Source organism: Helianthus annuus, chromosome 14, assembly GCF_002127325.2.
Source record: "Helianthus annuus cultivar XRQ/B chromosome 14, HanXRQr2.0-SUNRISE, whole genome shotgun sequence".
In the NCBI taxonomy this organism is placed as follows: Eukaryota; Viridiplantae; Streptophyta; class Magnoliopsida; order Asterales; family Asteraceae; genus Helianthus; species Helianthus annuus.
This window is the reverse complement of record NC_035446.2, coordinates 160456868-160470146: the sequence shown is the minus strand read 5'-3', so window position 1 is coordinate 160470146 and position 13279 is coordinate 160456868. Positions and strand designations below refer to the sequence as shown.

The following is a 13279-nucleotide window of genomic DNA, read 5'->3' as shown; positions in this document are numbered from 1 at the left end:
AATATTAACGGATGAGGGCTTAGCCCGACTGGTCACCACGTCGTTTGTTGAACTACACGTCCCGAGTTCGAATCCCCCTAGTGACCGGTTTTACAGTATTTTTTGGTTTTAATGTCTTTGAGTTATTACTATTTAATATTAAAGTTTGTATATATATAATATATGTGCTGAATATTAACGGATGAGGGCTTAGCCCGACCGGTCACCACGTCGTTTGTTGAACTACACGTCCCGAGTTCGAATCCCCTATGTGACCGGTTTTTAGGTATTTTTTTGTTTTAATGTTTTTGAGTTACACTTAAGCCCCTGTGTTTGTAAAACTGACGCTAGTGTACTGAAATGGTTACGGAAATGAACCTAACGGGCTGAAAACGTTATGTTTGACAAACTTCAGGGATGAAAACATGAATATAACTCTTATAAAAGAAAAGAAATATCAACTTGGAACATTTGATTCAACATGTCCTCGTCTTCTACCTCTGGTCTAATTCGAAGACCACGACTTTTCAAGGTCGATTTGGATGGAAATGTGTACTGTCATCACGACATTCTTGCTGTTGTTCGGGTTGCTGGACTTAAAAGTCAAAGACATGGTGAAGAATTTTACGGGTGTTCTCACTAGCCTGTAAGTTGGATTTGTTTTTTTTAGATACTCAATTGCAATTACTTTATAGTTTCTGTGTTTTTGTAGAGAGGTGATTGCAAATTCTTCTTGTGGAAACAAGATGTTGATAATATGTTCCTTGAACGTTCATACGGCACCTCAACTACAGTGACGTTTAAAGATATGAAGATAAAGAACCTAGAATTACAAAACCAGTTATTAATAGAGGAGAACAATAACTTGAAAGCAATGAGATGTGACCCAAAGATGAAGTCGAAGAAACTATATGTGCTAAGCTTTTTAATTGCAAGTGCAATATTGTTGTATTTGTGGAATTAGTATGTATTGCATCGCTATCCTATTTAGTGTTTGTAATTGAATTTGCAATATTGTTGTATTTGTGGAATTTGTAGGCAAATGTTTTGAACGGATTTGCAATCAGATAAAACGATAAAACATGTTTTTAATAAAACATAAAAAACGATACAAGATAAAAAAAAAAATCCTAAAACGCTACTAAATATAATTTTTCAAGATTTCAAACACTGAAATGTGTTCAAAATCCTCGTCATAAATTATTGCGTAGTCTAACAGGGCTTCTTCAATCACCTCCTTTTCGGCCATGTTGTTGTTCCGATCCTTTTTTTTAACGTTCTTGTACCTTCCTAAGAAACGGCTACATTTGAAGCGTAGTAAAGCACACCGAATGTCGAGGTCATTCGGGCTACGGGTCGTTTGTTGCACGTGAATGCAGAATAAATTCATAACTTGACCCCAGAACGCCGGATCGGAGACTGAGTGAGTGCCTTCATCATGAGTGGCAGCGTACGAGACGGCAATAGCAATGTCTTCTTCGTCAGTCCATGAAGAATCCATGATGTGGTTAAATGGCAAGAATGTCTATGCCATTTTATAGTGGGTTCATTGATTACTGTTAACATTTAATGTTAAAGTCTTTATATTTAATATCAAATGAATAAATTGAAGGCAAAATAAATTGAAAACAAGTGTTTTATTGCATAAACTAGCCAACATTTGGACGGGGTAAACACCGCCAAAAATACAGTTTTTCTGCAATAAATTGTCTGTACGACAAAAAACTTTTACAAATGTCTCCAGTTATATTTATTGGTTTATCCGTAACCAGATGCTCCATAAGCATACACAGGTAGACTGCTTCATTCCCTGCGATTGTTGGGTTAGATAACACGTAGTTGTCATTGAGTTCGGCACATATACATTTTTCTGGTTTTCCCGTTTTTTTCCAATATTGCAGATGCACTAGTAATGCTCCTAAGTAAACTTTAACCTTCGTCAAACGGGGTAGAATAACGTTTCTGTATTTATTGCCCACACAAACATCTTCGCACGGGTAGTACACCAACTCCTGTGACGATAACTCTAGTCTAGCTAGGAGCCATTCGTTATTTTCTAACGGTAACGGAAATAATACGTAATCCACCTCGAAGAAAGATGGAAATGGGTGTAATTTGCCATTGGCATACTTGACAACGGTTTTTGGAGTAGAATGTAACAACATTTCATAAAATTGTGGTGGAAGAATTGTCCACCGAAAGTTTAACAACGGTTTTTGGAGTAGAATCATTCTATTTCTCCAAGCCATTAGCCTTCCCACCCATCCTTCAATATGCTGTATAAGTTTTAATTTAAAATTAATTAAAAACGCGAAAAAAATTAGTAAAATTAATAAAAAAATTAGGAAGAATAATTATCTGTTGAGGTTAGGTAGCCGCCACAGCGAAAACCTAATAGAGTCCCCCAAAAATTTTTGTCCAACTCTATTGATCTTGTGAAAACTGCTGAATAACAGAACGGCGCATCCCCATTTCTGTAGAATGTTTCCACATCTTTTGACCAGTTCTGACTTTCGTCGTCTGGAATTGCCCATGTACCAGCCCTGTGGAGGTGAAAACTTTCTCTATTGTGTACAAGGTGCATTTGGTTTGAATCATTTCGTTGTGGATCTTCAGAAGAACTTTCACCCTTGTTAGTTCTCCATCTTTTGAGAATCCAAGATGATGTTTTGTTTGCTGGTTGAGAGCAGTATACATCGTTTTTATTGTTTTCAGACATTTTTCGCGTGCTCCAGAAATATACTGAAATAGGGAAGAATTGTTATTGAGATCCCGTTCCTATTTATTAAAAAAAATTTAAAAATATTTAATAAAAAATCATTTTTGCACGTCCCGAGGTATGCAAGACGTTTCAGCAGTTTTCAAGACGTTTCAGACGTTTTCAAGACGTTTTCTCAGCATGTTGCAAGACGTTTCAGCAATTTTCAAGACGTTTCAGACGTCTCACGCTAATCAAGATGGTAAGCGTTTGCCACGTTGCATTTATGACGTTTCAAAATTTTGAAGACGTTGAAGACGTTTGACTGTAACTTGAGACGTTTGACTTCCATTTTTCAGACGTCTGGGACGTTTCACGAAATCCTTTGACGTATCAGCTTTGAACACGTGTTATTTTTTAGACGTTTAAGACGTTTCAGGAGGTCCTGAGACGTTTCACGTGAACACGTCAGGAGTTTCATTTCGATATGCCCTTAGATGAACGACACGTGTGTCCCCGTTACCCATCGCTTGACACGTGTCCGGGAACACGTTTTGAGTAGGACAGTGTGGGTTCATGTGTTTCATTTCACACCGGCAAACGGCATTGGGACCACGTTCTTTCTTTCCTTTGGGGCCATCTTGAACAAGGATCCGAAGACTGTTGAAGATCCGAAGAAAAACCCGACGAGCAAACACCCGACCCGCGTTGAAAGCTGCGTTGAAACCACACGACATTCACGTTCCGAAGCATCACGTTTCTCGTTGACTCAAAATGGATCCAAATTACTACGGTTTCCCACGTCAAGAGCACATGCAACCACCTGAACATGACATGCAAGACGTTGGACAAAACGTTATCCCATCTGTAGCGGTGATATCTTATGTCTTTTCTTTCATTATTCTTAGTGTTTTAGTATTTTACTATACTTACTATTCTTTTTTTTTCTGTTTTTTTTTGTTACTTTACAAGGTCCAAAAAGTCAAAGTTCGTCAATCATGGAATATAGTGAAGTATATAAACAATAGAATGACGGATCCTATTATATCAAAGATTAGGCAGACATATTTTGGTCCGTATTTGGATATTAGGTGTGTCATGTGTGACAGTCTACTCTTATTAGGTGTTGCACAACTACAAGTGCATACACCTACACCCAGATTGGGGATTACATATCGCCTAGGCCAACAAACGCTAATGTTTAGCCCCAAACAATTTTGTCTAATAACGGGATTAAGGTTTGGGTCCAATAATTGGACGCCGATTGACCACCCTGAGTCATTTAAAAACCGTCATTTCTCGGGCCGAGAACGTATTAATTTCAAACGAATTAGAGATATGTTTGAAGGTCCCATGCAATATAGCGATGAAGATTGCGCAAGAATATGTTTACTGATGCTCTTGGGTCAAGGGTTTTTAGGGTTGCAGGATACAAATGCAGTCGATATTAAATTGTTACACCTGGTGGATAATCTGAATGCGTTTAACCAATATCCATGGGGTAATTATTTTTGGGAGAGCACGTATACGAACGTGTATGATATGCACGTTCGTCAAAAGGAAGACACGAGGGGTTTTTCGTTAGATGGATTTGTTTGGCCGTTTAAGGTACCTGAAAAAGCGTATATTATATTTTATATTTTAAGTGTAATGTTTGTCTTAAATTAATTTGTATACTAATAGTTGATAAATAATGCATTTACAGATGTGGATTCTGGAGGTATTTCCGGAATTTAAACAAAAGAGGGGGTATTTTGAATGTCCGACCATCCCGAGATTTTTAGGATGGAAAGAAGGACATAGGCTATTGAAGGTGAATGTTGATGGCATCTTAGCCAATGCGGTAAAGGTGAGGTTTTTATACTTTATTTATCAAAATATAGTTAGTTTAAACTAACTATATTTTCATTCCGTTAACAGTTACAAAAGGAATTAATTTATCAAAATATAATTACATAAAATTTCGAAAAACTGTTTAAATTATAAATTTAAAAAATTACAAAATTTAATTTCGAACATTTAACACTTTGAACCTATTATAAAAATTTTTGAAAAACGATAAATTATAAAATTTTAGAAACTGTTTTCATTCCGTTAACCGTATTAAATTATAAAATTTTAGAAACAGTTACAAACGGAATTAATTTTTAAAAAAACTGTTTAAATTATATATTTAAAAACTAAAAAAAATCAACTTATAAAATAAATTAGAAACTGTTTAAATTAAATTATAACATTTTTTCGTTTTCAACATGTTAGATATCTGAATATAAACCCCTAATGGCTATACTACCAACTATGTTCGAGGCCGAGACTGAGTGGTATAGTTCAAGCTCGGATTATTTGGACCTTGAACGTCAAGTTTTTAATCCTGCTATGGCGACTGAAATACCCCCTCAAATTCATAATCCAATCGGCCTGAGTCAAAACTACGGCCAACCACAGAAGGACTTCATTGCCAGCTTGTTCGGCGATGATGAAGTTCAGGTGCCTCTAACGCACGGATTTTCACCGGAAATCCCGGTTCATACAAACCATGTTCCGTTAAAGACGGCTGAGTTTGAACGTGATGCTGGTCCCGGTCAGTTTTCATCGGGATTTTATTCTGAAGAGCAGCTTGTCTCTAAATTTCAGTCAATGATGTTATCAAACAACCGGGCATTGACTGACATGATCAACTCGGAGTGGTCGCAGAAGATGTACTCAAACAACCGCGCCTTAACTGACATGTTGAAGTCGGAGTTGTTGCAAAGTTTTCGTATGGCTCCGGTATCAACTCCAAGCCAAATACGAACACCGATGGACCAATCGCCAAAAGTATATGATAATGTAACCCATTTATTTTTTTATTTGCTTAAAAAAGTCTAAAAAATTAAATTTAGTTTAAAAATTTTTCTAACTTTTTTTAATAATTTTTAGGCGCCAGCTGATTCCTTTTTGAATTTCAATAATGAAGTGTATCATGTGTCGCCAATTCCAGAAAATGTTACCGAAGAAGCTGTAAGTTTGGCAAGCGTATATAATTTTTATAATCCATGTATGTTTTGTTAATTTAGTTCTTAAATAATGTAATTGTAGGATGACGATGTGGAGATGATTAAACTGAGGCGGTCCGAAAGGCTTGTGAAGCCCGCCAAGGCTACGCTTTCACCATTTGTAGTTTACAAAAATCTCCGGCGGAAGCAAAAAAATATTTCAAATAATGAAGATCAATTAATTGAAAAGATAAAAAATTGGGCACCAAGTAGCGGAGTTAGACAACTAACACTCACAGTAGGCGGCTATGTTGGTCCTGATTTCTGGGGGTCTTTGCTAGGCACTGAGGGGAATGGCTGGTTAAGCGATGAGGTACACTTGTTAATACTAAATATACTATAGTTTGGTATAAACTTTCGCTAAAATTGTCCAAACTTGTAACAGCATATTTTTGCATGGATGCTACACATGTATAATTCAAGAGATCCATCCGCTCGTTGGTCCATTTTACCCCCATATTTTCAGATGCATTTGCAAACTCTAGATCAGAAATTCGCTTGTTATTTCAACGGGAAAGTAGAGCCTTTTCCTCGGATATCTAGCGTTGACGAGGTGTATGTACCGTTATTTATACCATCAATTCACTAGTTTTTAGGAGTTTTCAACCTCGTTAACGGGACCCTCACTATTTATGACAGGTAAAAATTTAATTTTAAACAGTGTTTATTTTATACTTTTAATTTCGAAAGTTATGACTTTTAAAATTAATGTTTGTTTGTTTTTTTTTTTAGCTTGATGGGTATGCGAGATTTGGATAAAGGAAGAACGGAAGTGGTTTGCCACATCAATTTTGTTTTTGACCATTGGCTTCGTTTGCATGGTTACTATGACAACAAACCTTTACCGTTCAAATTTCCGTTTCAAACAGAATATGCAAATGATGTGCCACAACAGTCAGGACCATTAGGGGACTGTGGGGTTTGGGTTTGTATATTTCTAGACCGGTTGATTAACAAAAAACCGCTAAATGATGGTGAAAAAACAAGCATAACGGCTACAAGGATGAGGCGCCATATGTTGACACTTTTCTACAACTCGCTTATTCCTAAAGAATTAGTCAACGAGCTAGAAGAGGACAACCTCGAATTTATTCAATGATTTATATTAATTTAAATTATAAACATAACTATTTGTATTAAACTTATTTTAATTTAGTTTTTTGTTTACTGTGAAAATGTGTGTATATATATGTGTGCCCTCACTACCTCAATAATGCCACACCGAATGTCTTACTCAAACATTCCACATTCTGTGCAACGCACCATTTGGATAAACCAAAACGATGGGTTTGAACAATGGTCGCCAAATATTCTAGAGTTTTATTATGACGGCGATAATCCAACTTGCTACTCAACCTACATGGGTAAAACACCTCTGGGAAAAGAATGGTGGGGCGGATTACTTGGATTTTGTGGAAACGGATTTATTCAGGAAACGGTAACTTCGAAATACCTATTATGTTAATGATACGTTTATTAAACTTTTTTTTTGTCAAACATTTACCATATTTTTCTTAGCATATCAATGCCTGGTGCAACAAGCTTATGTATCAACGGGCGATGTCGTCAAATGATGATCGGTGGACAGTTCTCCCGCCTACTTTTTTTAACATGATAGTAGAACAAAATAGAGAGGCCTACGGATATGGAGACGGCACAAAAGAATTTTTTCCTCCCATTTGGGAGGTTGATACGGTACATTGTCAAATATGATTATTCGGAATGTACACTTTTTAAAAAAAAATTCCATTAAAATAATACCTTTTCCAATACTTATTTTCGTTTTAAATTTTTCCAGATTTACATGCCCGTAGCGCACAACGAAAACCACTGGTTACTTCTAAAAATAAATATGCGTTCGTTTAAAATATATGCTTATTTTCCCGTTAACTGTAACGTAAGTAACTGCGGAGAAGGATTTTACATACACAGGAAAATACATCAAATTCTTTTAGAATTTGAATCTCCATTTGTATGGTTTCTGGGACGTATATCATACTGGCAACAATCAAGGAAAGATAGTGTACAAGCCTTAGAGTATTGGGGGGATGTTGTGTGGCCTGACCACGAAGCTCATATTGGTCGAAACTCCGGGGTTATCATATGTATGCTATTGGAAAATCTAGTTAACAACCGTTCATTAACATGGAACGAAGTAAACATGCAGGATGCTTGTGTCAGATATAGACGCTACATGGCTGATGAACTATACGCCGGGCGCTACAAACCAAGTAATTTTTGATGGCTTGACGTACGGATTGTAAAATTTAATTCTTATATTAATTAAAAGTAGAATTTGTTACATGATTTTCATAAAATAAAACATAAAAAAAATATATATATATTATTAAAATTCTGCTAAATTATAAGATGGAAAAATGTCATCCGTTGAACTCTGGGTTTCTGTCTCTTTCTCTTTTCTTTTGCCTGATGATTTTTGTGAACGAATCTGTGATTTCATTGGATCTAAACAAACGTCACGAACATGTCCGTATGTTCGGCAACGCGAACAATATACCGGAACAGGTTCTTCCCCACGAGACAAGATTCGCTTGTTTTCTTTTGGACGACCTGATTGACGTTTTGTAATATTCGGCGGTAATACACTGCCAAGGCCTTCTGGTATTACCCATTCAGACCTATGAGGCAGAGGATTAATCGATTCTTCATACGTTTTTTTGTATACTTCGTTTGAGTAACACGAGAAAGCATAATGACTACAGTCAGGTTCACCCAAAAATCTTGAAACAGCAATCACATGCCCACAAGGTAAACCCGAAACTTGCCAGACACGACAGTTGCACGAACGATTCGAAAGATCAACTACACCCCTTTTCACACCATCATCAACAACAAAGCTGTTTACCCGGATGCCTGCAACAGTCCAGGTTCTAGAGCCTTCAATTTTCTTTAAAATTTTCTTCTGTGCCCACTGAGTAAGTGAATGGCTCTCCTGCATGCCCTGCAATCGACGGTCATAAAACCATTTTTGTACAGACTCGCGGAAAAATTCGATAAGTTGCGTTATCGGCATCTTACGCGAGAATCTAGACAAAGAGTTAATAGACTCCGCACTATTAGATGTCATATAGTGGTATCGATTGCCGGGACAATGAGCTCTTGCCCATCTACCAAACCCAATATTTGTTAAAACCTGGCGTATTCGAGGAACAGCAAGACACAAAGCATTAAATGACTCGTTAAAGTCAGACATCCGATAAGATTTACACGTCTTCCACCATAGTGCCTCGTACTCTTTTTTTTAGACGACGGCAAACGTAAATTCATCATTAAATGACGACAACACAGGCCGTGGTACACACGTGGAAACACATTCCTAACACCCACATGTATCGAATTCGCCCTATCCGAAATGATCGCCATATCTGCTATTTCACCAACACAATCTCTAAGCTTTGAGAGAAACCATGTCCAAGATTCACCATCCTCTGATTTTCCAATGCCATAAGCAAGGGGTAAAATCTGATTATTTCCATCCATGCCCACTGCTAAAAACAACGTCCCTTTAAATTCACTCTTTAGGTGTGCCGCGTCAATGATAACAACAGGTCTCAGATTAAACATAAAGCTACGAATCTGAAAATTAATGAAAATGAAATAAGACAAAAACCCATGTTACTTTAAAAAAAAATAAGAGAAAGTAGAAAATATAATGTATAATTTACCGCCGCCCCTAAAGCAACAAAAACCATTTCAAAACGACTCTGCTCATCAACCAAGATGTGGGTAACGCTTCCAGGATTTGCAAGTTTCAAATTGTAACAATATATTGGTAGTTCCGCAAAAGAGTCTCGTGTAGTTCCTTGTAGTAGTTCAAGTGCATAGCTTTTACCACGCCAAGCTTGAAGGTTTGTTATCTCAACCTCGAACCTTTGTCTAAAATCTTTGACAATCTCTTTCGCTCGATATATCCTACCACTGTCTTTTAGTTGTTCCTTCAAAAAGTGACCCAAAACCTTTGGGTTAGCCTGACGAAAATGTGGGTGTGTTTGCGTCTTCGAACAGGTGTGACTATCGTTCATATGTTTAACAAACCATAAATTGCCACAAGGAATAGCATGAGCCTTAAATCGCCATTCACAACCATCACCCCTGCATGAAACTTCATACCGCGTCTTAGATGATCTATCAACTTTAAACTCGAAATGCTCTAACAAACATTTCTTTCCCAACTCGAGCTTCATCTCTTCTTTGTTATTGAATATATGACCGGCCTCGAACACTATAGATGAAGAACCTGATTGGTTGTGAGTCGTTAAAGATTTTTCAGAATATTTTTCTAAATTTGGACACTCATCGTTTAAAACATCAAAACTTTCTTTTACTGGAATATTTAGATCTGGAGCGTTTAAATTGTTTAAACAAGACAAACCAGATGAACCAACATCAGACTCTTGAATAACATATAATTTATATAATTCAAAAGGATTCTGCATCGCCAGATCAAAAAAAAAATCTAACATCTCGATCATTAATAATATCGATCGGATCAGTAAACGTAGACATCCGGTATGACAACCGTGTAATGTTTGGAGTATCACACATCTTAGAAACATAGTTTAAAAAACTATTATATGAATGATCTGTTTCAATTTCTAAACGACGTCTCCTTGAATCGACACCAGTAACATACTCAATGTTTCCGTTAATCAAATCCCACTTCCCCCCAGTATAAACAACAAACCTGACCCTCATGTTGTGAGATAATCACCAAAAAACAATTTTTCTCTTAAAGTTCGTGTTTAAAATTAACTGATCTATATAAATTCAAAAACAAACGTCTTGAAATTCATCTAAAACGTCTTAAATTAATATTAAACGTCTTGAAATGGTACAAGGCGTCTCAAAGAAATAAATGAAAAAAAAAATGGACAAAAAAAAATGGACAAAAATGGCTCAAGCCGACTAAAGAGACAAAAATGGCTCAAGCCGACCAGACACAGCTCGAGCCGAGGGGAAACGTCTCAAGCCGTATTGATTAACGGCTAGCCACTATGAAACGTCTCAAGCCGTCTCAAACGTCTTAGCCAAGACGTCTCAGCCGTTCAGGTAACATGACATGTTTGTCAGACACGTGGCACGATGTGGTTGGACAGCCGTCAAGACGTCTAACCTAAGTTCAGACGTCTCCACGAGACGGTTGACCAGGCTATTTTGGAAGGTTTGACCAGAACTTGGACATTTTGGCGATTTTCCCATTTTATAATAACAATACAAAATGTAACCGGTTAGTAGTTACCCGATAGATACCCAATGGGTTTTGAGATGAGTATACCCAACGAGTAATCTTTTTTTAATTAACGGGTTTACCCGAAACCCACAGGTATACCCGATACCCGATGAGTATACCCAACGAGTAATCTTTTTTTAATTAACGGGTTTACCCGAAACCCACGGGTATACCCGATACTCGATAGGTATTTACCCGCCAGAAACCCCACGGGTTTTGGGACGGGTTTGGGAAAAACTTTTCTAGTCGGGTTTGGGTTTGGGATTACCTAAACCCGTTCCAAACCCGACCCATTGCCATCCCCGAGTATATAGCATTTTACTTTCAAGGCATTTTGAACATATACATTTTCAACTTGCTTATGCCATCGGGGAATAGTATTGATAAGTGGTTGGCCATTTTTGGCGGGCATTTTGACTTTTGTTTTTTTTCTTTTTTTTCTTTTTTTCATATAATAGTTATTTATAGGGGATGCCAAATTATAATTTTATTCAAGGTGTAAAATTATGATTTCGTCCTCGATTCAAAATAAAATTTTGCTTTTACCCCTTTCTTAAATTTACGATTTTGCCCTCAGTTAAAAAATACAATTTTGCCCCCAATTCAAGGTAAAAATATGTTTTTGCCCTCAGCTAGAGTCCTGCCAAATTACGATTTGGTTCCCAGTTTAAAATTACGATTTTGCCCACAGCTAAAATATTACGATTTTGCCCCCATTTCAAAATAAAAAAATGGTTTTGCCCTCAGTTCAAAATATTATTTTACCTCCATTTTAAAATTACGATTTTACCTCCGCTAAAAATTGCAATTTTGCCATCGTTTTTTTTCCTTTGGCAAAACCATGGTAGTGTTTTATTTTTCTTTGTTGACTTAATTTTGTTTTTTTTCATGCCAAACAGTTGCCTAGCACTCGCTGATTGGTCCTGACAAATTATTGTTTTGCCCCCAACTCTAAGTTACACGTTTGTCATCGTTTTAGTTAATTTTTTTATCATAACTATGGTACTATTTTTCTTTAATTAGTTAACTTGATGTGTCTTTTTTTAAAATCGAGTTATAGGTAGCATGTATAACTAACCGACATAGAGACGTACATGTTATTAACCTAAGAAATACTCGATTTAGCGCCCCGCAACGCGGGCGGCGCATAACTCTAGCTGCCTAACACTGACTCATTAGTCTTGAAAAATTACACTTTTGCTTTGAGCCAAAAACCACGGTCTTATCATCGTTTTTTTTCATAGCAAAATTATAGTAGTCTTTTTTTAATTGATTGAGAATTATTCGGCCATTGCTCCGCAACGCGGACGGGGCATCTACTAGTATATAAATATAATACGTGGGCACGCCATACTATTCATCAATAGAATAACTTTATAAATCAGTTCTAGTGATATATTTTATGTGTATTCCATACATGTAAGTGAGCCAATATGCAAAAAAACTACATTTCTATTACAGCAAAACAAATATGAACATTATTATATTTTTTTAAGAGTGTGTGAACACTATTTGTAACTGTGTCTTAGGACGAATGGTCGTACATAGTGTTTTAACGATACATAGAAAAAATGAATATTCCTAGTATAGTCCCAATGGAATGTCTGCATGCAGCAGGACATTAGCACTCAAACTCTCTCCTTAGGATAGCTTGGACGGAGGAGGGGTCGCCCTGCGGATAAGGGTTCTAGGTAGCAACCTGAAGCGGGTACATTGTTGTCACCCATAGGGTAGTTTGGGCGGGTATGAATCTCAGGTAGAAGTCACATAAGAAAGCCGATGAAATGAGTGTGTGTGATTGGTGGATATGGTAAAGGGGTGGGACATTTGGTTCTAGAGTAGACGAAATGAGTGTTGCCAATGATTTAGCGATATTATTGTAATTGTGAGTAAAAATGAGGTGACAATACATGATTGATGGGTTCTAGGATATGAGAAACGAATACCCCCTCTTCTCTTATTAGGCAGTGCTTGAAAAATCCTTATTACATATATCTTGTTAGCTCAACGTATCGATGAAAAAACCTCAAATTAACTCCATCATGAATGAACTAACCGAATAAGTAAACCAGATTAATAACCAATGTTTTGATTTTTATAAAACCAAATATTAACGTTCAATTTTGATTGAATAACCATGGCGAGCCGATGTTTTAACAAAGTACAATCATTATACGTATCTAATATTATTTTAAAAACAAGTCATTTATCTTTATAGTAATGTGTTTTGAATATGCTTTTATGAAGTGCTTATTTTTATGTACGTCTTAGTAAATTTTTTTATTGAAACCGAGTTGTGAGAATTAACGTATAAGT

General features: G+C 36.6%; 1 protein-coding gene and 1 long non-coding RNA gene across 2 annotated transcripts; one reads left to right on the top strand and one right to left on the bottom strand.

Annotated features, from left to right (window-relative positions):
* The first annotated feature begins 5761 nt into the window (after window positions 1–5761).
* Window positions 5762–6784, top strand: LOC110906180. The gene is made up of 3 exons (XR_002573724.2): window positions 5762–6025; window positions 6098–6351; window positions 6445–6784. It is a non-coding gene; the product is annotated as an uncharacterized LOC110906180 (long non-coding RNA).
* A 1275-nt stretch (window positions 6785–8059) lies between these two features.
* LOC110907709 lies at window positions 8060–10169 on the bottom strand. Its single transcript, XM_022152652.2, has 3 exons — window positions 9399–10169; window positions 9061–9309; window positions 8060–8866 (listed from the first exon to the last, which is right to left on the bottom strand). The coding sequence occupies exons 1-3, from the start codon at window positions 10167–10169 to the stop codon at window positions 8060–8062; spliced, it is 1827 nt and encodes a 608-aa protein (XP_022008344.2).
* Window positions 10170–13279: the final 3110 nt, after the last annotated feature.

Bases quoted from the DNA above. Each gene is read 5' to 3' on its own strand.
- LOC110907709 (XM_022152652.2), bottom strand. From the start codon at position 10,169: ATGCAGAATCCTTTTGAATTATATAAATTATATGTTATTCAAGAGTCT. The intron at 9,310-9,398 runs GTAAATTATACA...ATTAATTTTCAG, and splicing joins TTGTTGCTTTAGGGGCGGCG to ATTCGTAGCTTTATGTTTAA. The intron at 8,867-9,060 runs GTGGGTGTTAGG...CGAATACGCCAG, and splicing joins ATAGGGCGAATTCGATACAT to GTTTTAACAAATATTGGGTT.